The sequence below is a fragment of the Sphaeramia orbicularis genome, chromosome 7, assembly GCF_902148855.1.
Source record: "Sphaeramia orbicularis chromosome 7, fSphaOr1.1, whole genome shotgun sequence".
NCBI lineage: Eukaryota > Metazoa > Chordata > Actinopteri > Kurtiformes > Apogonidae > Sphaeramia > Sphaeramia orbicularis.
The window spans coordinates 31,288,998-31,314,444 of record NC_043963.1 but is presented as its reverse complement, the minus strand read 5'-3'; the positions used below and the strand labels follow the sequence as shown (position 1 = coordinate 31,314,444).

At 36.0% G+C, this 25,447-nt stretch overlaps 1 protein-coding gene and 1 long non-coding RNA gene across 4 annotated transcripts in view; one reads left to right on the top strand and one right to left on the bottom strand.

Moving 5' to 3' along the window:
* The window catches only part of samd10b (sterile alpha motif domain containing 10b), a 73,554-nt gene that overhangs the window by 31,699 nt on the left and 16,408 nt on the right, over nucleotides 1–25,447 (top strand). For all 3 annotated transcript variants that reach the window (XM_030139498.1, XM_030139495.1, XM_030139497.1), the window contains exon 3: nucleotides 22,013–22,181. In XM_030139498.1, coding sequence (XP_029995358.1) covers nucleotides 22,013–22,181 — 169 coding nt within the window. The remainder of the gene's footprint in view (nucleotides 1–22,012; nucleotides 22,182–25,447) is intronic.
* On the bottom strand, nucleotides 10,807–20,363 carry LOC115422885 (uncharacterized). Its single transcript, XR_003935886.1, has 3 exons — nucleotides 20,219–20,363; nucleotides 15,288–15,291; nucleotides 10,807–10,817 (listed from the first exon to the last, which is right to left on the bottom strand). It is a non-coding gene; the product is annotated as an uncharacterized LOC115422885 (long non-coding RNA).

Genomic DNA, 25,447 nt, shown 5'->3' with positions numbered 1-25,447 from the left:
GGACAAAAGTATCAGGACATGTTTCATTCAGGCGTTTCATTGCAAACAGGGTCACTAATAATTTGGAATTTGGGTGCTTCTATGAAACTGGGTTCATTTTGATACCTGACACTTTGCCAGCATTTTAGACCCAATAATAAAAGAGAAATTTATACATATTTCCCCCCAGGATGTACCTAATGATGACCTCAGATAAATGCCAAAAAAAATTATACTTTTGCTCTGAGTCATCCCAAAATTAATGAATTTTTAATAAATATTGGGGCCAAAAATAGGACCAAAATTGGGACAGGAAAAGCTACGTAGGTGTCAATGCATTTGATCTTGAAAACATGGCATGAAATGGTCTTATATGCCACTATAAATAAAGACGCTGTGTCAATTTGGCAATCCTAGTGGTTTTTCTAATCCAGACTTGCAGGTTTTTCATGAATCAGCAGTCTCATTCCAGGTTTCGTGTGTAATCCATCGCTGGCGTTACATGCAGAACCTGCCCATTTAAACACAAAAAAATCGCGAGTGATTTTGCAACACAGGTCATTTTTGTGAAACACTCTGCCTTGCATAATTAGTTTGATTCCCAAAATGTACCTGTGAGGGAATAAAGAGATATTCAATTAAATAGTAGCATGTAATGTGTTTTATCTGAAAAATAGTTTCTCTTTCATCTCAGTAAATATTTATTTTTAAAATAGACCCAAAGTGCTTCCAAACTTCCTTCATAACATCAGTCTACATGTTCTGGTTTGAATTTTTAGCCCCTCTGTCCTGTTTTTAGGGACCAGTTTCATAGAAGCACCCATCTATGTTATCATCATAAACATTTTCATTTCATGTTTAGGGTTAATTATCATTTACGTTTACACAATGACTCAGATTTTAATTTTACTTAATTCCACTAAATGTTGATCTCTATTTTTAAGCACTATGATTGTTAAATGTTTCACCTCTAAATCTCTGAAATATTTGTCACATTCTCATCACAAATAATGATTTTCACCCACACATAACTGTTTTGCATCTTCAACTCTGACTGAGGAAGGATAATCTGCCTTTAGAGTAAAAAAAAACAAAACAATTTATTTGTGTCATGAATTAATGACAACAAGTGATGTTAGCTTTTTTTTGGTGATAATATATTAGAAATTGTAGGTATGCTACATTCCAATATTTTCATTGCTAAACTGTATATTTTCCTATGTTATTTTTGTTACTATTATGTAATTGCTTTGCTTGAGAGAGCTATAGCAGCAGAAATTACATAGTGTACATTTAACTCAGTGGTATAAATACAGTGTAGGAAAGTGTGCTGGAATGTTAAGTGTTTGCTCACTGGCTCAGTGTCTGAGCAATAAAATGTAAGCACAACAGTCAGAAAATGATTTCATTCCACACATAGGTCTGGTGCAAAATGGACTCCCATCTGTGCTCCACCAAAGAGAGGCAAAACAAAGAAGCAAAATGTCTATTTTAAGGCATTCTGCCCATGTTTGACCTAAAACAGCATATGACACAACAGCATCCTTCCTGGCTACTGATTCTCACATGGAAGGGTGCAGAGAGCCCAGCGGAGGTCATTTGTACAGTTTCTCTCTTGGCCTTGGGAAACTTTGTGACTGTGAGGCTTTAAGATGTACATATGCAGTGCAAGCTTGCTCAATAATTCATAAAAGAGTGCCCCCCTCAGCTATAACAGCTATAAAAGGCTTAATAAAAAGACGAGTGGGAAGCTGTTTCCATGTGATTACACAGAGACTGGATAATTAAACCTCCTCTATACCATCAGAAGTAGGGCTTATCATTTCCTTGTGGCAACAAGCCTCCATGCATTATTCAACAAATGGGAAGTCCAGCTGTTTTGATGTGTATGTGTGTGTGTGTGTGTGTGTGTGTGTTTGCATTCACAAAATTTATCAGTGTCCATTTGTGCATTTCTAATATGAAGTATCTGTGGATATGTTTTTGTGTGTGTGTGTGTGTGTGTGTGTGTGTGTGTATACAGATATTTGCCTGCCCAGTTCTCTCAGGAGTGATGATTAGATTATTCTTCATTACTCTGGTTGTGCACACATCAGCTCTAATGAGGGAGCCAGTTAAGTGAAACATAACTCAGATTGGGTATATGTAAGGTGGGACTTGGGGAGCCTTCCTTATCTGTTTAAATAAGCTAATATAACACATTATGCTGTACTATGTAAACTATGCACACACTCCCCCAGCCCTGACACACAAACATGCACCGTACACTAGATATCATAATGAAAAATGAGCCAGTCAGAGGAAAGAAAAGACTAGAATAAGTATCAGAAAGAAGGGCAAAATACACAAATCTCATATATTATTTTTCATGCACAAAAGCTGTCAGTATTAAATGATTTCATCAGTGAACCCAGGGACAGAAATATAAATGAAAGAAAAGCCTGTATCAAGGTTCTAATAGTTTTGGATTTTTCATTATAGTTAAGTTTTATTTAGTTTTGACTTTTTTTTCTCCAATTCAGTTAGTTTTAATTAGTTTTTAGAGCAGGTTTGCTAGTTTTTCTTAGTTTTCATTTTTTTCTAAATGCTTAGTTTTAGTATTAATTTTAGTTTTGTCGTATCTTTTATCTTCCTTGCCGTCGTATTCAAATAAATCCCAGACAGGACTCTGCTGCTTTCTCCCAACTTTAGTCTCCATGTTTCCAGGTAGAGTGGGGACGAGAAGACGACTCTAAACGACACGTGACGAGAAGTGACGGACTGTGAAGTACCATATGGTGCCACTAGCTAAAATTGCTAGAGCGAAATAAATCACTTTCGTATCAATCTGACATTGACAAAGACGAAAACGAAGGGAATTTTATCCATAATTTTTATATATTTTAGTTAGTTTTGTAAACACACAATACAGTTTCAGTTAGTTATTTTTTTTCTTTTAATTATAGTTTTTATTTATTTCAGTTAACGAAAATGTTTTTTCAATTCTAGTTTTCGTCATTACTTCCGCCAAGGAGGTTATGTTTTTGCCAGGGTTTGTTTGTTTGTCTGTTTGTCTGTCCGTTAGTGTGCAACATAACTCAAAAAGTTATGGACAGATTTTGATGAAATTTTCAGGGTTTGTTGGAAATGGGATAAGGAAGAAATGATTAACTTTTGGGGGTGATCCGGAAGAAATCCTGGATTCTGGATCACTTTGAAATTTTCGTTAACATTGTGGTAAATGGGGCCAAAATTTTCGTTTCCCAATATCTCGCTTAATTATTGACCAAAACTCATGAAATTTAACTCAGGAATTGACAATGGGGTCCTCTATCACATTTCAAAGGCTGATCCGGATCTTATCCAGAAGGCGGATTTTATCTCAATTTATATAAAAAATGGGGGTGCCCTTACTTTTTGGCCTACTGTGCCTTTAATATTAAAGGTAGAAATTTCTGACAAGCGCCATCGTGTAGCTCAGTCAGTTCCGCATCGGGAGTATGCCACCGGATTTCATGTAGCTTTAATACTGAAGGAGCTAGATCCAGAAGAAAACTGCCATTACGAGAAATGTGATTTTCGTGAATAACTACTGAACTAATAAGGATATAATTATGAATCCAGTTGCTAATGGTATGTTTTCATGGTCAAGGAATCTTAAAATATAGGTAAAATAAATATGGGACTAATATTTATGGTGGAAATCACAATATGGGGGAACTGTGCAAATCTCATGCAGTTTGACTCAGGGATTTACAATGGGGTGTTCTATCAAATGGCAAAGACTGATCCGGATCTTTCAAAAAGTTATGGACAGATTTGGATGAAAATATCAGGAAATATTGATACTGGCACAAGGAACAAATGATTAAATTTTGGTGGTGATCGGGGGGGGGGGCACTGATCTGCCTTGGCGGAGGTCTGCGCTCTCAGAGTGCTTTTCTAGTTTCGTTAGTTTTCGTCAATGATAATAACCTTGACCTGTATGTTTCCAGACTACAATGCTAGGTTACATTGTAGTTCTCATAATATTCAGACTTTAATGAGGAGACAAATATCAACAGTGATGCAACTGTGGATTTTCTCCAAAGACGAAACTCAAAAAACAAAATAGAAACATTCTGAAATCTGCATTAGTAGGAAAAATTACTTTTACAATAAAGTCATTCGTGATTAAAATCAGGCCATTTTTTTCTAGCTGATGTAAGACATTCAATAATAACTTACTGATTTGTTGAGATGGAGGTTTGTTTGGTTACGTGGACAGAGGTGACCTGTACGCAGACCAGTCCACTAATAAGGTTATTTTTTTCCAAATAATGAGCTATTGTGCTGCTGGCACACCTTCTGTGCCATCCTTGAATTGGCTGTTGTTTGGATGGCCAGATGGGGCGAGGGAAGGATCTGGGGGTGGCTCATTTTGCTGTCTGACACACAGCTTGTGCGTGAACCTTTAGATGAGAATGGGGAATAGGTGAAATAACAGAGAAGTAATTTAGAAACAGTAACAGCAGCCACTATGTCATCTTTTTTTTTTCCTATATCAGGACCAAGTCTGCTACACAAAGTGTGGCTCTTTTTCTCTAATTTGCCATGCTGGATAGGTAAGTGAGGAAAACCAGGCTGTAATTATTTTTCCTCCCTCATTATTGGACACAGTGGATGACCTTCTCAACTTAAAACCATAAAAAGCAGTGAGAGGGAAAACAAAGTGTGGAAACACTGACCTCTATTTTTACACTGTATAAAATGAGGTAGATAGAGATTACTGGACGGAGGATTCCAGTAAAGCTCAACAGTACTTTAGGGCTGACAAATTAGTTATTGTCAATTTGAGCGATGCTAAGTTTGTTGGACAACACTGAAACTATTGTTAAACTCTAGTAAATGGACTACAGCATCATTAACCCATAAAGACCCAAAAAGCCACCAGTGACACAAACCATCTGCTGATCTAAACTGTTTAATACCTGTTGATCCACTAATCCTATCAATACGTGTAAATAATTGGTGTAAAATGCAGTTTGTCATCTTTTCATAGTCATCAGATATGACCCATTTGGATGTTCAGAGGCTCTGTACACTGTAAGACCGAATAAAATGAGTTTATTTAAAAAGATTGAGGAAACCGGTTGCCTTAAAAAATTTAAGTAATGAGTAATGAAAACTTGAGTGTATTAAACTTAAATGCTTGATTTGAATGGAATTGCTATTTTAAGTACAACACTCTAAATGCCAAGTTAATTTAACTTAAAATGTGTTGCAAGGTCAATTGCTTTGTATAACCAGAAGCACTCGGAGAGCGCAGACCTCCGCCAAGGCTGATCAGTGGCCCCCCCCACCCCACCCCCCGTGGGCCCCCCCACCCCCGATCACCACCAAAATTTAATCATTTCTTCCTTATCCCATTTCCAACAAACCCTCAAAATTTCATCCAAATCTGTCCATAACTTTTTGAGTTATGTTGCACACTAACGGACAGACAAACAAACAAACAAACCCTGGCAAAAACATAACCTCCTTGGCGGAGGTAATCATTGGACTTAATATCATCAGTTAGTTGTACTCAATTCCAAGTTGATTTAAATTAAAATCTTTTACAATATAAATTGCTTTGTACAATTATTCCACTTAATATATTGTAGCATGGATGGAAGTTAGACAGGAAGTCTGCTCACTGTAATTTGCCAGTACAGGATGTGCTTTTAATTTGGCAAGGCTTAAAGATTTACATTGAACAAGAACAGTCATAGATGAACAGGAAAGCCACTGTTCGGCCTATGGCTCTCCCTCATGGTGCAGCTCTACAGAAATACAAAAACAAACACAAAAAGGCCAATAAACATTGCCATACACATATTAAGTCAAAATGAACACTAACACCACAACCCCGCTGAACCCCTGCACAGAAAAATAACACATTTTCAACAACATGCCCAATACCCACGATGTAATGCAGAGATAAAAAGGTGTGGTCATGACTAAAACTTAGTGATGTAATTCCATTCAACTTAAACTTTTTCGTACTTTCGACTATGTCTCTAAATAATTAGAATATACTTAACATTTTATAGTAATGTAATAAAACTTAAATCATTTAAGTACATTGTAATTAAAGCATTTTAGTAAATACAAAATCTGGGCTTACAGTGTAGTGAATATGGAAACACTGTCATTTTCTACAACACTGATTCACCAGTAAAACTCATGGAGTTGGATAAATGACAGTGGATGGAAACACTTGGTTTATGTTCTGTTAATGAGAGATTTTGTTGAAAAAGTCATGTTTCTCTGTTTTGATGTAATGACTCGCAAGTTTACTTTGAGGTTTTATGAACCTCTACATGATCAGTGACTTAAATATAGGGAAATACATGATTATCACAAAAAAAGCACAAAATACAGAGTATAATATTATATATAATGAGTGGTGATAAATCAGTTAAGAAAAGAAAGGTTAAATTAAAGAGAAAAATTCATTTGGGAACTGGCACAAAAGTAGCACTGGGTCTTTAAGGGTTAATATGTGACAATATAGAGGAGAGTAAAATCTGCCCACCACTATAGCTCCCATGAGAGGACTTATTTAATAATCCACACTATGAAACACATTGTATCGTATACTTTCATTGTTTTCACACATACAACTAGCACTGCTTCAATTAAATTTTAATGTCTGCACAAATCCTGAGCCAACTCTTACAGAGTTTTACCTGTGTTTTCAAAGGTTTAACTGCTGTCTAGGTTCTGCATTTTCCCTAAAGTCATAAAAGACTACAGTGCAAGGGAGATGACAAGTATTTTATGTTTTTCCAATTTAGAAATCTGCATTTTCACATCATTTGGGCCATGTTTTACCATATATGTGTGCAAAATTTTAAAACGCCAGAGCAGTCATCCACCCACCTCTCACCCCATCCACCACTTTATCTAAAATATGGACAAACATCTCAAAGTCATGTGATTTCATGTAATAAAAATATCATTATCTGATTTGAAGTCCAGCTGCTTCAGTGAGACACAAAGTTTGTGGTGGTGCAGACTCTTTGGACATGAATGATCTACTTAAAACATCTTACACATTTCTGCCGAGCAAACTCTTGGGGTTTGTGCAATTAAATAAATAATAAAACAAATGCAGACATTAGGCTGACTCTTCAGAAAACCTAAGGCTGGTTGTTGCTGGTTTCTGAAAGGGTGTAATCTAACTCTAGTCTTGCATAACCAGCCCTATTTCTACACTTTGTTAGCAAAATCAACACTAACATTCACTCCCTGGTCTGGCTGGTTTTCTTTAAAATAATCACACCTTTTTTGGGTGGTGCTAAGCACTGAATGCAGCACCAACATCTTTCCAAAAATACTGTCAGGGGATATCGTAATGTTGAAATAAATTTGAAAGATGCTTATCTTTGTCATAATTTGTTGTTTTCCACCCACCTACTGTACCTACTCACAGGTTCATAAGACTCCTATCGTGTTCTAATGATTCACAGTAATGAAAAGTGGAAGAAAATAAGAGGCTGTGTGTTTTTTTTTTGCCTGATTCTGATTTTATTGTAAAGCACTTTTTGAATTCTTTCTGCTATAAGTGCTATAATAATATAATAATACACTTTATTGCAGACACAAGTCTATATAACACCAGCCAACAACATACAGGATAAATAGAAGAAAAAGAAGATATAGGATGTGTGCACATTATAAGGTATACAGACTATTGCACCAATGCCGTCTCAGTTTAGAAATGAATCGATAGCAGCTTTTCAGGGGGCTGACTAGGGCTTCTATTATGTGGTTCTCTGATTTATCTAGGCGACACATAAAACTAAACATCAACCGCCTCACTAGGTTTGCACTCTTGTGGTCACAAACATTTGACTGGCACTTTGCCACCTAGGGACACGAAGCAACAACCTTATTGCATCATTGTAGGCTACCTTGAGCCTCTGCATACTCATTTTGACCACAGGTGAGCAGTATGTAATGGTATGATGAAGGTTCTGAACAGAGAACACTTAACTGAATCAGAGCACATTAAAAACTTCCATATCACCATGTTAGCTTGAGAATAAATTTTACAGCGCTGTTGATGGATGTCTGTCAACCATCCAGACATCAGATATGACATGAATTAGGTATTTAATTTCCTTACATCAAGAGGACTGTCAGATGTCAAATGAAAGATCGGAAAAGTGGATTTCCTGTCCCTTGCGCTTCTAACTGTCATTATTTGGCTTTTCTTAGTGTTATATTTTATGTCATGGTCTATGTTATACTGGTCAGTGTATCTTTTGGCAATTGGATTTTCTTTTCAGAAACAAAAGAAAAACTAGTGGTTAATTGATTTTGGTTTTAAAATAGAGGAATTAAAATTGAATTTCAAGGTGTTTTTCTTTTTTAATGTCAAAACCGAGGAACCAAATAAAAAAAAAAAAAAAAACAGATTGATTTTCATTTTCTCTTCCCAATAACAAAAAAGAAATTTAATGTCTATGATCTCCAGATTTTGTATGACTTGGAAGATTTGTACAAACCCATTGTTCATAAGAATCTTTGTGACCTAGGCATTAGTGCTCTTACCTCGAAATGCCAACATCCAGTCTCAGAAAATGAAGAAAAAAAAAAAAAAAAACCTAGCCGTTTTTAGTCTGTTTTTCCATTTCTGTCAGGTAGTATCTTTCTTTTTTGTTATTAGGAAGAGAAAACGAAAATCAATCCGGTTTTTAAAATGTGGCTTATTGGTTTTGACACTGAAAAAGAAAAACGCCTTAAAATTCAATTTTAATTCTTCTATTTTGAAACGAAAATCAATTTACCAATCAATTAAGTTTTTCTTTTGTTTCCGAAGAGACAATCCAATTGCCAAAAGATACACTGACCCAAACTGAGGGTGCACATTCAACATTCAACATCTGCTGCAGCCCAGCACTATATGGACTGAGCTATATAAAGACACTTTATTATTATTATTATTATTATTATTATTGTAAGAAGAGGCAGGTGTGATTTCAATGTGTAGTTGCAGCACAGATGTTGTTGTTGCACGTAGCAAAGGGGGCGTTCACAATGATAGCATGCAAAAAATGAAAGAGAGGAGAATGTAGTTGAACTGAAGTAGCTGAACAATGGTAGGTTTAAGGGTATATTTTATGGGTGCGACTTGTCTAACTTGTCCTAACTCCACCATCTAGTCAGCTGATCAGAAAACAACGTCTATACAGCAGAGAACACTGGAAATGCATGCTCTGATGTGGTAGTACTGTGGTGGAAGACAAAAGACATGGTTGAGAGACACTGGAACAAAGAGGAAAGCTGCTCGGCAGTGAAGCAGAAATGTTTTAGCCTGTATTGTCCTCATCCTGCCACTCAGTGATGTGCTGTTCGGTCCGAGACACATGTTTGACTCATACTAAATAGAGAGCTTTGTGAAAATTCCATCTGGCTCTTTGCTCTCCCACTGAGAGTCTGCTGACATTCACACGAGTGCAAGATATTTACACATTCTGAGGACAACGAAAGGCAGAGTTGTAGGAAGCTAACATAGGCTGGCAAATTGCACACTGGTTTACACAGGACAGTGAAGTAGACACTCACAGATGCCCACACATCACCATGACACACACTCAAACACACATATGGACAAGGCTAGACTGAGCAGTGGGAGACATGAGGGTGCTAAATGATGCAACAGAAAGTGCCAGGGACAAGGATTCAGTTTTAGTGGCAGAAGAAGGATGAAGATAGAGATTAAATGAGAAGTGAGGGGAGAAAGGTGTGAAGGAGATATGAAAGATCATGTGTCAGAATCTGTCAGGGATTTGAGAGACAGATTGAAGATATGCGTCTATAATGACAGCAGAGAAAGAGCTGTATAGGTACAGTCGATTGGGGAGATAGAAAGAGACTCTCATACTGCGAAGATAGAGGAGGACCTTTTAGTAGCCTGTGGAGAGAATAAGTGACAGAAGAAAAGATACAAAGCAGAAAGGGTAACAGCAGGTGGGAGGTACACGATATGCATAGGATAAATCATAGAGTCACTCATTCTGGTTTCTACACACATGTGCACACGCTCGGATTTTTTACTGCTAATTGGCACAGCATCATTGATCAATTTCAGGAAGGTTTGAATGAGCAAAGACTGAGGCAGGCATCGGAACAGAGGCATTATCGGTCACAAAGATTGAATTTTAAGAATTCCCCACGCTCCCCTGACTTTCGGCTAATCCCCGATTCAGCTACACCAAGAGACGAAGCACTCGCACACATACTCTCGCACACAAACACAGGCTTTTTATATGGACAAAAAGTAGCTTAGAGCACAAAAAGTCAGGGCAAGAGAAAAGAAGATCGAAGAGAAAAGGCGGGGCGGGGTGGGAGGAGGGGTATGAGGCAGGCGGAGGATAAAATTTATGAGGAGCAAGTACAGGGGGGGATGAGAGACATGATAGAACAAAGTAAGCAGGGAAGGACAAATAAGCTGTTCGGGGATACAAACAGAATGATCAATAGAGTAGTGCAGAGAAGAAAGTCAGAGTACGAGCGGTGGGAAAAAAAATGAGGATATGAAGAAGCCAGAAGAACAAGGCAGAGACTGAAAATCATTTGATTAGAGTGTAATATCTAATTGTCTATCATAAATAATCACAGAGACTTTGCAGCTTGTAATGTCTTCATGTGGATTCGTAAAAGTTGTGCAGCATCTAATAACAACCCATAGATCACATTGTGGTTCCCTCTGCTTTTTTTTTTTTTTTTAGAAATGTGTCTTTATTGCTTTGTTTTGGAGCGTAACTACCAAAAATCAAGCAAACTGAAAGATATAATTTCCTGAAATTTCTGCATAATACATGACACTGACTAGATGTGCTGTATGTATCACTGAGTTATATTCTTGTAAATGTTTCCATCTGGGTTCCAATTCAGAAATATCCATAATTTTATTCAGTTTTAATGATGATCTTAATGGGGATACACTGTTTAAAACTGGAAAAAATGCAATACAGCAGAACTTTGACTTGTAACAATTTTTTTTATTTTTATTTTTATTTTTTTTATCATTTTCATCTCATTAGAGAGCTAAGTTTATGCTTCTTCCTACTCCTTTTCGAACATGCACAATTCTGACTTACACATACTTGAGGATAGATTCTGTTCATTTAAATGTTATTTTGTTTTTGTCTTAATTTGCTTTGTTTTGTTTTATTTTGTTTCTTTGCATGTTCGAAATAAAGAAATAAATAGATTAATAGGGGTGTGTATTGGCAAGAATCTGGCGATACAATACAAATCACAATACTAGGATCACAGTATGATATATCACGATATACAATAATAATGTTACAAAGGTTATTTTTTGTTTGTTTCTTTTTTTTAATGATTATTTCCTTGCAGAATTGAATTACACCAGAAATATTCACAAATACTAAACACATTTTTATTTGATCACAACAGGATCTAATGCTATATTACAAAATGTTCCTGTTACAACTTCTGTTATTTTTTTACAGACATTACAGTTTAAGATCCTGTTCAAATGTTCATATTCTAGTAGTTCATAACAAACATAACATTATTTTGTGCAATCCCATCAAAGGAACTAACATTATTTAATAAAAGAGTGTTAAATAATAATAAATAAAATATAAACAAACAAAAACAAAAAGAACCTCCACAATATCTGCATTTGAAAAAATACCTAAAAATATCAATACAGTACTTTTTAATATCGATACAGTATTGTGAAATGAAATATCACAATATATTGCAGAACCAATATTTTCTTACACCCCTGTAGATAAATAAATAATACCTTGATTTCTATACTGATGTAGTTTAATATGACGCACAACCAGTAGCTCATATATAATGCCTACAGAAACATAGTGTTAATAGTAGAGAAAATCAGTCAAACAGATCAGATAGCAACTGTCAACTGGTGTTTGACGTTCAGTTATTTACATTTAATTATATACCTTTTCATTACACATTCAGTTCAACACTGGCTTCTAAAGAGAAAGATAATTTCAGACACTCATAATGCGTTTCTCTTGTCAAAATCTTTGGGGGGATGATAATGGCCACTTAATCAGTTGTGTTTTTTCCGACTCCAAATTATTATTACATCAGACACTTTGACCCACTTAACAATCAACTTAGAATTAGCATTTTATTTTTTAATCATCATTTTTCCTCAATTGATTTCTTGCTAAATCCACATTGTATAGACTCAACAGTGAATATGAATTTACCTCACTGCTATTTCTGTGCTGACTTCGACATATCAATGCATATACAGAAGCTATATTACCCATTCTCCATCTCCCCTCTATCTTCATCTCTCATTATACTTCCGCTCCATATACAGCCTCCCCTCCCCCCGGCTGCATCTCTGTCTCCTTCCCCTTCCCCTTCTGTACATAATGAATGAGGGAGTTCTTCCCACTGGACAGAAGTAGGTCTCAGGAGGAGCGAGGGAGGCAGTAAAGGGTGAACGGGGACGACTGGCCGGAGAAGATACAGCCTGATGAATGGCCTGAGAATGCTGAGGGAGGAAAGAGATAGAAGGAGGGATGATGGGGGGGCTATCATTCTGCTTCCCTCTGTCAGGCATCTTGATGTTGAAGCTTGATGTAAAGAATGCACTCCCTCTTTCATTTTGTTTTCTGTATTTCTTTACCCTGTCTGTAATTTTTGTTTGACTTCATTTAGTTTGTTGAGAATCGGTGACATATTCAGTTTAGTTAAAACAAATAAACATGAGAACTTTTCCTGAAAAATTACATCAGAAGTAACCCCCTTCTTTATGGGGTCATAAAGTGTATTAACCCTTTCATGCATAGCGGTCACTACAGTGGACAGTTATTCTACATCTGTTCTCTTGAATATTCATAACTTTTGTTGTTTTATTTGCATATCAGCCAACACAGTGTATTGTCTCATACACTGCAATTCATACAATTACTGTAACTTTGCTGTTGTTGATAAATCTGATCTGCACTAACATGTTTGAGTGTAAATCAATTGCTAGTTGTTATTAGACTGTAATTAACAGTTTTCTTAAACAAAAAGGGTTTTTTGTACATTATTCCCATGAAATGAGTAATAACTAGTATTAGAGTATGCTAAAATATGAGAAAACATCAGATTCATTCAAAATGCATTCAAAATGTTTTTAGTTCATAGTTTTCACACAGTTTATCATTTTCTGTTATTGTGTTTTAAACACATGTGTCTTTGCTTCAAAAATTAAACGCATGGTGTCCAGCTGTGTGGACATTTTTGTAACTCAATAAAAAATAGGTTCATTAAAAACATTTCAATCACATTAGTTTTTTCATGCCTAAAAAGGAATAAAAACACTCAAAAAAATCTTGACTAAGGTTCTCATAATTTCTCCATCAAGGGTTAAACAGACGTGTCAAAAGTATTCCCATTCATTACTCAGGTAGAAGTATAGATACTAGGGTTTAAAAAGACTTCTGAAGAAGTTGAAATATCAACTCAAGCTTTTTACTCAAGTAAAAAGGTAAAAGTACTGGTTTCAAAGTATAAAAGTAAATGTAAGGGGAAAAAAATGCCATTAGGACAAAAGCTTAGGCGGTGCCACAGGGGCCTATAATGCACTACCCCACCTCCCCAAAAAACATGTTTCTAAAGGCCATAATAACTATAATGTTATATTAAAATGTTAATGTTGAAAAATTTGGGATGCACTGGTCTACCTGTTTCAGTTGCATATATGCCCATTGAAAATGAATGCATTTTAGTCCAATGCAAATGTACTGAAGAACCATATACTGTATGTGCACTACTGAGCATTAACATGTGTTTATGGAGCGGAACATATGATGACTAGTTGAATACAAGTATTGAAATGGTGCAGAAAGTCCAATGTGATGGATCACGTACAAACAAATAGGGTGTTGGAATGGTATATGTTTATACTTCTCATCCAACCACAATCAAATTAACTCTATCTGGATGTGGCCATTTGTCTGAATTTGTTTTTTTTTTTTTTTTTTTTAAATTTGAACGATGACAAGCCAGAGTGAAATAGGCATAACAGGTCTACTTTTTAAAATGTAAGGAGTAGAAAGTACAGATAATGACGTGAAAATGTAGAAGTAGAAGTAAAAAGTTGGCTCAAAAATAATTCCTCCAGTAAAGTATAGATAACCAAAATTTCTCCTTCAGTAAGGTAACAAAGTATTTGTACTTCATTACTTGAGATCTCTGGTATTAAAGAAGTATTTTCTTGTACAAATAGATCCTGTCTTTATCATAAAACTTTCTGCTGAAGATATATCTCTAGACTTATAACATTAATAACTCTACAGCAACAAACACTTCTTGCCATCTCATATATTTTGATAAGAAAAGATAAGAAAAGATAAGATAAGATAATCCTTTATTAGTCCCAGTATGAGGATATATGCAGTGTTAAAGCAGGTGGGGGATAGTTAGAAATATAAAAAATATTAAAAAATAAAGGATAAAAAGAAAAAAAAAAACGTAATAAAATAGATATAAAATACCACTCAGTTGTGATAATAATAAATAGGCACAGAAAGTGTATAGAAGTGTAAGTATGCAGTATTATTACTGCACATTGTAAGAGGAGATTGCATAGTCATATACAGGGCTTATGTGAGTCATTAAAAAGCATTAAAAGTCATAAAATAGATTTTGTGAAAATTAAGGCCTTAAATGGCCTTAAAAAGCATTAAATTCGATGTCCAGAGGCATTAATAAGTTTAATATGCTTGATGGGAAAAAAGCATTGTTATTCATGATTTATTCTGATTATATAAAGATTTAATAATTTTGATTGGAAGTATAGTGTGATGATTGACAGGCGGAACCCTTTAATTGGCTATTGTTTATGGCCGATACACGAAGTCACAACACCAGATGCTTGGAATGCAACGTGCTGTGAACGTGCTCATGCCGTGTTGAAAGAGTGGAGGGAATATTAGCAAATGCAAGAAAAATGGGAAAATGCAAGTTTCAGCAGAAGTGATTGGAGGAGGAACTATTCAGAACCAGGTTAAAGCCTGTCAAAGGTAAACCATCATAAAACTATATATAAAACTGTATCTGCAGTTGGACGTGGGCATTAAATTTGTTTAAAGTGGCATTAAAAAGGGCACTAAAAAGCATTACATTAGATTTGCTGATACCTGCAGAAACCCTGATATAGAAAAAGTCCATATTTTTGCGTGTATGAGGTCTACTGGATGTGATGTTGGTTGTAGAATCTGACAGCAGCAGGATTATTGTTTGCATTTCAACAGCATAATCTTTTTTCATCATCTTTATTTTACCCATCTCCTACTTTAAGACAGACAAATCATTGACAAGAAAAAAAAACAATTATCTATACAACCCATCACAACTCCTATAATGGCATTATACACAGTGTATCAAAAAAACTATATATTTTGGAAAATTACCCCCAGTTCTGCATTTGATAATTTTTGGAATTTTCTTTTATAGACGTCGGTAGGTAGGGGATTGGTGGATATTTGTCCAAATTTACAGACCCAGGTTTTCATGCATGAATAAGCAGGGGCAAATTGCGCAATCCAAGTTAAAACTGGTTTGTATGAAATAGCAGTGGGATTCAAATCCAATCAAAGGTCATGGGAGGGGACAATGGGCATCCATGTTGTTTTCCACAAAATTACCAGGTTACAACATTAACACTTTGGCCTCCATGTCAATTTCATTTCTTTATCCATGGCAGCTGTTCCTGCTTTTCAAAGTTAATTAATTAACCCTAACCCTAACAGGCCAAAGTGTTAATGCTGTAACCTGGCAATTTTGTGGAAAACAAGATGGATGCCCATTGTCCCCTCCCATGACCTTTGATTGGATTTGAATCCCACCGCTACTTCATACAAACCAGTTTTAACTTGGATTGCGCAATTTGCCCCTGCTCACTCATGCATGAAAACCTGGGTCTGTACATTTGGACAAATATCCACCAATCCCCTACCTACCGATGTCTATAAAAGAAAATTCCAAAAATTATCAAATGCGGAATTGGGGGTAATTTTTCAAAATGTATAGTTTTTTTGATACACCCTGTATTACACACGTCTTCATTTATACTGTTTGAAAACTGTTCACAACTCTCAAAAGTTCTTCTATAGAGACTTTCAGGTCAGCAACCTCATCCCATTGCCCTTGAATTAAACATCTCGAAAAAAATCTATTTTTCTTGTTAAATATGACCTACATAACGATTGTCCAGACACTTGCTCACTCTAGTATTTACTTGATTCTGTCAGTATGAGGATTGTAAAAGATGAGAGCAGCTAAAGCAGAAGGCTTGCAGCTTCATTGCAGGCAGATATAACAGCCATCTAAAGATGAGAGAGCATTTTTAGCCCCACCCCTCCCCTTGTCTATATTCAATCATCCAGAAGAGCGAGAACTTCCACACCTCTCCCAACTCAATCTCAATTAATGACTGGAGGAGCAGTAAATTTGGTTATTAAAATGGCGTCAGCGCTCCACTGATTCAGGGTAGAAGTATGTGTGTAATTAGGAAATGGGCAAACACACTGAAGTGGAGAAATGGAGTTGTTTTCAGTGAAGACCTGCAAAGCAGAACGCACTTAGCCGGTAGACCAGCCAGAACTGGATAGGGCTGATTGGTGCTTAAATTGACAGGAGGAGATCTCATTATAGCAGCTGGCAGAGACGCACACACTTATGAACTTGTGTCTGTCATATACTGGGATGTGAAAGGGAATTGGGAGCTGTTTTCAGTGTCATTAACAACAAAGACACGGGAAGAACACTGGATATTGAGCCACAAGATAGTGTGCGAGTTGCATTTATGTGTATGACATTTCAGCATACATAATCCCATTAAATGCAGTCAGTTATGGAGTGGAACGTTTGGCAGCAGTTCTGTGTTTTTATGTTGAAAATCAGCCAAAGCCTTTGTTGCAGAGTTGGCTCAGTCAGAGCATGAATGAATGGGTTAGATATGAGAGTGAGCGACACAAGAGAGACCGAGAGCTGAGGGGGGCCGATGAGTTTCCTGCTTCTTTTTTTTTTTTTGTCCATATGAACTCTCCGTGACTTTATTAATGTCCATATTAATTCTCCGCACATATCCGTGACGAACATAGAAAGCTGCTGCCTGACCTAGATTTTTGGGTCAGAGTAAGGTGCATGAAGACAAAAAAGAAGGAGAAAGCGATTACTAGAGGAAAAGAGACATGTTTTTTTCCTAACTGAGAGATAAAGATGACAGAATTATGCTATTATAGAAAAAATACTGCAGGCCAAAAGTACATACTGCAGCAGCCTCAAAGCTATGAAATGTCAGTGGCCGTGCTGATAGAAAAAAATATATGGGATGTAATTACTTTATTGAAATCCTGACAAAGGGGTGAAGTGTGACATTATAAAGAATTACAATAATGTGTGAGAAAATATGGTGATGCAGTCGAAGTACTGCATTTGCATGTTTCTTTCTAAATTGGGGTTGAAAGGTGAAAACTGCATGCGTCTAACAGAAAAAAAGCATCTGTTTGCCTGTAGGCCTGCAAGCTCTTAAACCTTATGTTCACTGTTAATTTGGGTTGTACTGTAGCTCATTAACAGCGCTAAATGTGTACTATCATTTTTCATGTTATTAATTGGCTGCGTATGAGAGCTTCTGCTTCAACATAAATATAACACTAAATAAAAATAGTCAAATATGGCAAACGTTTATGGGGCAACATCTTAGAGTGTGTACAGGAGGGGGGCTGGTGGACAGTGTGTGTATATGCGTGTACATGTGTATTGGCTAAAATTTACTTAGGGGGTCAAATGAGTGGCCATTTTTGTCAAAAAAAAAGTTGTAAGAAATGCATAGAACTGTGTTGAAATAATGCTAATACACTTATACACAGACTACTGATATTATTTGACAGTGGAAGCTCTATTTTCAGAAATATTGGATTTTGAATAGCACGTGTATGTGAAAACTTTTGCTGGTGGACGGACGTGACATTACCCAGGATGATCTGGTCAGTACCAGTACTTTATTAGTAATAAACTTATATACTTACTATTGCTAATTCTCCTCTTATTCATAAATGTTAGTATTGTGGATGTAAAACAATAACAGCTGACACAAAAACACAAAATGTGTCAGTGGACGGATGTGACATGGTTGTTACAGATCCCATCATACTGATGCTCAGCAGCCATGTCACCGTTTCCACAAATGATCCCTGTGCAAAAACTAGTATCATAATAATTTATTGTATAGTTTATCATCATACTAAAGAGCAAATAACAATATAGAATTGTTATTTCTTTATAAAAATGCTTATTATTAGAAAAACTGTTGATTTAAAAAGTGACGTGTGACATTCTTCATGTATGTATTGGCGTAACATAAGCAGGATGGATCAGCACCATACTCCATATTGCAACCTGTAAAAATAAAACATGTGATATGTAGCATATAATCTGGTAAGGAAAATTGGGGAATCTAAAATAATAGAATATTTGTTTTTCAGGTAAATTCAGTTAAAGTATAACTTGGCCATTTGTGACATGAAAACATAGCATTAATTGTGATGAAACTGGACATTTTTGACCTGAAAACATAGTTCATATGACCATCAACATGTTGCAACAGAACTGAAATCCTGTAAATTTGCATAACTTGTATTTACCAACACAGCGTTCCATTGGGGATTCACTTATGTTGATTTCTAATGCACAAAGACATAAATAAGACCTCTAAGCACATTTTAGCCGGTATAAGAATTGTGGGGGTGCAGCTGCCTTTTTAAGTTTTTGTTTTTTTTTTCCTTTTTGTTTTTGTCTTTTTATTTTCCTTTTTTTTCACTTTGTTTTTTCCTTTTTGTAAATGACTGAAAATATGATAACACCAACAAAAACTTAAATGACTAAAAAAAAACCCAAAAACATAAATATAACACTGCAGCCTGAATGGCACTGTACAGTAGAAACTCTCCCCTAATATGCTGCTTTCTATTATTGGACTTTATTTGCTCTCTACACATGGTATGTGTGTGTGATCCTGTAGACTACCAGAAGGGATTTTGTTTTCAAACTGTGGTATTAAAAAGAATGGCCTCAGCTAATTTGACATTAATGAGAAAATCCATCACATTACGTTTTTAAGTACAATTCGCTAGAGAGCCATTACAAGGTGATTATCTTAAAAAAAAAAAAAAAAAGCAATAACAAAGCAATGTTCCAGTGTGTATTATACAACTCACTGCATTTATCTTCATGATGCTCAATGCTGAGGCTTTTTTAAAACTGTATTACAGTACAGATTTAAAAAAAAAAGCAACAGACGCCATAAGATTTTAAAGACTTCGGATTACTTTGTCTTGGCATTCACATATTTCTATTGTTCTCCTCTATTCTGCTACAGTGCATGTAACAGCTGAAAGTGTTCTATCGGCATTCTTCTCTTTTACTTTATTTTAATTGATTATTATTTATGTTTTATTGATTATGTTTTCATTGTGTGTTTTTAACCTGTCTCTTTTCCATTTTTGTAAAGCACTGTGAATTGCCCTGTGTATGAATTGTGCTATACAAATGAATTTGCCTTGCCTTACAGTGTTAAATGGATGAAAAAGATAGAACATGAATAACATAAACGTACTGTTCAATCAAATATGCAGTTGATTTCTGTAAATCTTCTGTGTTGTGTCAGACTGATGGGTTATATGTTGGAAATCTGAATAAGGGTCAGTACCAATATAGACATAAAGAACGGGTTACAAACACAAAGAGTAGGTTATCTTTATTTATTTTATGTGGTCATTCCCTAAACATACAGGGTGACACTGACTGATGAGACAGGATTGTTTAAAATTAGAGTTTCACCTTAAAAACAATTGAACCTTTAGGGACCCCTCTGGCCATTTTTGGTCATTTGTCTTTTTTGATTTGGTGATCAATATGACTGTTACAGCTTATGACACGATGTCATTTCTGCAAGAATATTTCTTGACATAGGCTATTTATTGAATCTAATGTCAGTTACTCTACAGGTCTATTATACACATTGACATATTTTGTACCCAGTGGGAACCCTTGAGCTAAAAATGTACACAGAAAAACTGTTATAAAATCATGAAATGTCAACATTTTTCTGGTTGTTTTCTGCATGAATCACTTAAACATAAAGCTCTTAAACTAGCAAATGTTCAATGATTTTCAGGGTTTTGACCCTTTAAATGCCACTGGTGACTACTTGTTTTCTTAAAAATCAACACAAAATATGAGATATATTCCATATAATACATGGTGGTAGGATGTGGCACTGTTTTGTGTCAGAGTCTTGGATGTGCTATAAGCAATAACACTGATTTAATCGCATTAGTGTTTTTATGCCTCATTGACTTACACTGAAACCACATTTTTTAATCTCAAATAAAACATACTGATGCAATGAAATCAGTGTTGTTGCTGCTACTTTTTGACATATTCAAGACTCTAATCACCCCCTAATCTTCCACTGCAGTATTCATTAAGTAAAATAATATCAAATGTTTGTGTTTTTTTTTTTTTTTTCAGAGATAACAATAGTGACATTCAAATTTACATTTGGGTGCTTCTATGAAACCGGTCCCTAAAAACAGGACAGAGGGGCTAAAAATTCAAACCAGATATACACTAATGTTAGCATTTGGAAGCACTTTGGGTCTATTTTAAAAATAAATATTTACTGAGATAAAAGAGAAACTATTTTTCACATAAAACACATTTTTATATTATTTTTAATATTATTTTGTATGCAAAAATCTGCATGTAACACGGTAAAAAGGACACAAAAATTACGCACTACTATGTTTTTTGAATATCTTTTTATTTTCTCAGAGGTACATGTTGGGAATCGAACTAATTATGCAAGGCAGAGCATTTCATAAAAATGACCGCTGTCCCAATATTACTTGCGATTTATATGGGTTTACATGTAACATGAGTGGCACGATGGGTTACGCGTGTAACCTGGAATGAGACTGCCGATTCATGAAAACCTGCAATCATGTTTTCCAAATTACCTAAGCAGACACCTAGGTAGATTTTCCTGTCTTAATTTTGATTCTATTTTTGGCCCCAATATTTGATTAAAAGTTCATTAATTTTGGGATGGCTAAGAGCAAGAGTATAATTTTATTTTGCATTCATCTGAGGTCATCATTAGGTCCATCCTGGAGGGATATCCTACTGTAATGGATGTTCTGTGCTCGATGCGTGTCCGATGTGTGTCCGACGCATGTCCGATATGTGTCTGGATGTTTGTCGCGATGTTGCAGCACAGGAGGGCCTACAGGTGCAATGCCGCTGTTGCACCACGGGAGGGCACTATCGTACAATGGCACCACGGGTACAATGATGCTAGTATGTCTAAATTTCTCTTTTATTATTTGGTCTAAAAAAGCTGGCAAAGTGCCAGGTACCAAAATGAACCCAGTTTCATAGAAGTACCCATTTATAGGGCTAAAATCATGAAAATGATTGGACTTGTAATAGTTCTGAGTAGAGCTGAAGTGGTTTGAGAAATCATTGCAGAAAATGACAAAAATATATATATATATATTGATGTATGATGATTTTATAGTAGTTTTTTGGCCCAAGGGTCCTGGGAGTTTAGTAAATTAGAGGGATGCACAAGTGTTAAAACATTACACTGTCACAATCACACAGGTACAATAGTAGCTTTAACAAGGACTTTTTAACATTACCATTACTATTAGAAATACAGACTTCCCTGCATGTATAAACTTTTATGATGCAGAAAAACTTTTGGATTTTAGTTTAAATTAAAAGCTTGTGGGATTCATTATAACTCCCTTCAAGTAATCTATTGATTTTAAGAATGTAATTACATTCTATTTATCACCTGTTTAAACGTTAATTAAACAGAATTGCTCATATTTTATACTACAAAGACATGTTTTCCACCGCTGCCCAATGCTGATGATTCTGTATCTGCACATCTGACCCTGTTAAGATGGACTTTTCTGCTCCCTGTGTGTTTCAGTTACGTCCAGGTGAGGCCTTCACTGTGTACCACACCAGTCCTACGCTGTCCAGTTTGTCCAAACCTGTGGTGCTGTGGACTCAGCAAGACGTCTGCAAGTGGCTTAAGAAACACTGTCCTCACAACTACCTGACCTATGTAGAGGCCTTCTCTCATCATGCTATTACAGGTACAGCACACAGCAGCATTTACCCCTGAAAACACATGCTGTGATACATTCATTTGCCTCTTTCCAGCCAGTAATGATGTAATAATATGTGAAAATTGTATTGGTTTGGTCTAGTATGTATCTAGTAAGTATTTTTCAAACTTCTGACCTCTTCTTCTTTTGATAAACCAAGAAAATATGTTCCTATAGACTAAGAAGTTGCAAACCAACGCCATAAAAGGCTTACCAAACCTCACGCAATTTATTTTTAGTTTCGTGGTTCCACAGCTTAGCTTTTTCAACTGGAAACAGGTTTACACCCAAATCTCTCCAAAGGAGATTTAAAAAGCATTCATGTGAGGTAACGAAAGGAGTGCGGCCTATTTTAGAAGAAGAAAGGGAAATCTGCAGAAAAAAATAGAAATGGTGGGTTTTCAAGTTAAGAGTTCACCCATTCCCACACTCAGACACATGCATACAGTGACACACACATGCAGTTGTTTGTTGGCATGCCCACACATATACATGCAAGTTCAGATACACACAAGCATCCCATAATACAGACACACACACACACACACACAACCTCAGCCTTGTCGGAGCAGACGGTAGAACAGTTTCTTTTTTAGTGTCTTGCAGAGAACAGATTGGTGTTCTGTGCCGAAGGGTCAGCCACCACTCACTTACATTTGCTCACACACACACACATGCACACACACACGCACACACACACACACACACACACACACACACACACGGAGACACAAACATGCACATTAGCTTCAAGGTTCAATAGAGACGCTGCCAATGCTGTAGTTACAACACCTCTGATCTGATCATTTTCATTTCTCACAAAAGAGGGAGTGAGAGGGAGGCTTCCATTTAATTATTCTCACTCATTCACTTGCTGATGTCCAGCTGGATTTCATTTTTCTATGGTTATTAGCTTCAGTGTTTTATTGTGCAAATGTTTGGGAAATGTGTTGTTTTGTTGTTGATGCATATGGTCAATATCAAAGAATCAAATTATACGAAAGCTCAGCCTTTATGAAACACAGAGGGATGTTGGATTTGTGTCTATTTCATCTTTGTCTAGTGACCCAAAAGTAACAGCAGATCTCTTTTAGTGTCTGTCAGTAAGTAAGGCAGCATTACAGTGGAACAGGCAGCCTGAGGTCATCAGCATCATCTTTTTGTCTTTTTCTTTTGTGTACAAAAATGTATCCTGTCATCATTTTATGTTATAAAGTCATTTTTTCTTCTGCCCTAATTATTGTCAGAGTAACAAAAGTATGACCCCCCCCTCAGAGGTAAAACTGTGTGTATGATTATGACTCTGTTTTACTGTACAATAATGAATATTTGGAGCACACATACTGTGAGTCCTTTACGTCACACTATACTATTAATACTTAGGATTGCTGTGCTTCTGCAGATGCAAAGCAGGTGCAAATGATACCAAAAATTGCTTGAGATGCACAAAACACGTACAAAAGGTAGAATTCACATCAAATTGCACTGCTAAATAGATACCAATGTCATTTACATCCAGGTACCATTTGCATGGATGTGAAGGAAAGAATATTCATACATTTGGCACAAAATTAGCACCTTTCTAAGCCTTGTTTTAAAACATCATATTTACAAAAGACCAGCACAGATTACTATTGCTTTCGTCTAGTGCACAGTTCATTTAGTGCAGAAATCTGGAGCTGACTCTACGCAGACTCACCTCTGACTCACTGTATTGCTCTGTTTCACCAAAACTTTGAGGTTCTAAAGCTTAATATTGAATTGCTTTTTATTTTTATGCTGTTATCTCTGTATTTTGTGTTCTTTAACATAAAAAGTGTTAGTGATCACTTTTCTTTATTACATACCCCACTATCCATATTATTCCACAGTCCTGGTGTCTAACAGTTGCATAGCACACTGCATTAATGACTGTCAGATCTTGACTGATCAGGTACTAACGAATCTACCACTGGCCTATAAATGCACACAGTATCCTGTGAATTCAAAGACACTAGTCTCCCATTGACCCTCAAATTGCATGAATATGACTTGCGCATAAAAATTTGCCTAATGGGAAAACAACAATTTTGCCAAAACTCGTTTTGCAATGAAAAGTTTTTGCGCTGGCAAGAGTTGGTTTTTCAGGCATAGTGCAATTAGTATATCACACAAAACGGCAATGGAAAGACCTTATTCTGCAACTAGAGTCACGTGAATGAAAAAAAAAGGATATTGACAGATGTTACAACAACCAAAGAAGAAGAGTTTTAAAAGAAACATGGTGTGGTATGTGTGGACGCACCAGGAAACGGAATAATATTTTAATTTAGCACGGGATAGAGGGGTAATATATAATAATAATGAATATATCTGTAAAGCAACATTATATTTACGTTCGTCGCCATGTTTATGGAATGACTTCTCATCTCATCTTGTGATAATAAATAAACAAATCATGGCATTTGCTATTTAATAGAAAAACTGACATAGCGCACTTCTGCTTTTTCGACATTGAGTGAATATCGGTAAAGTTATGCACAGATGTCCAATGGAAAAGCCACTACTGTTACACACATCCAGCTGTGACAGCAAACAGAACATCAGGACTCATATTTCTGCAAAATCCCACATATATTCAGTGATACATAACATTATTTCAAGACTCATACGTCAATCAAACACATTTCAGACATGCTTGAGTTCCAGTAATAGCTGGAGCTTATTTTGATGGACATTTTAAATTATGTTTGTTATTGATGTGAAATACTTGGAAAGCATGACCGTGGGTTTGATTGTGGAGAGCTCTCTCTGTGTGTATGTGTTTCTTCTCAATAAAAACATGCAATCTGTGGGTTTTTGCCATTTTCATTATGGACCAAATGGTGTGCTGCAATATAGAGAAACACATGAAACACTAGAAAACCTAACCCAAAACAAAGGAAAATTACACACAGGTGCAAAAATGTATGGGCGTGTTTGCACCAGCAGATCATTAGCACTAAAACCTTTTGTAATAGGTGCAAAAAAAATAAAAAATAGAGCAGATGTGGGCTGTGCAGCTCCCTGCACAATTAGAATTCTTTTTGAATTCAGTTCAGTTCAGTACAGCAACGTGTTTAACAGCTTTTCTGGACACTTAGTTACATGCTTAATTTGAGACTGCAGCATTAGAATTCATCACAAAATCCTGAGTGTGATTCTGGTTCTTTAGTGTTTAGTGTAGCATATTTGCAATGATGCATAATAATAGTCCGTTAATAAAATAACATTCA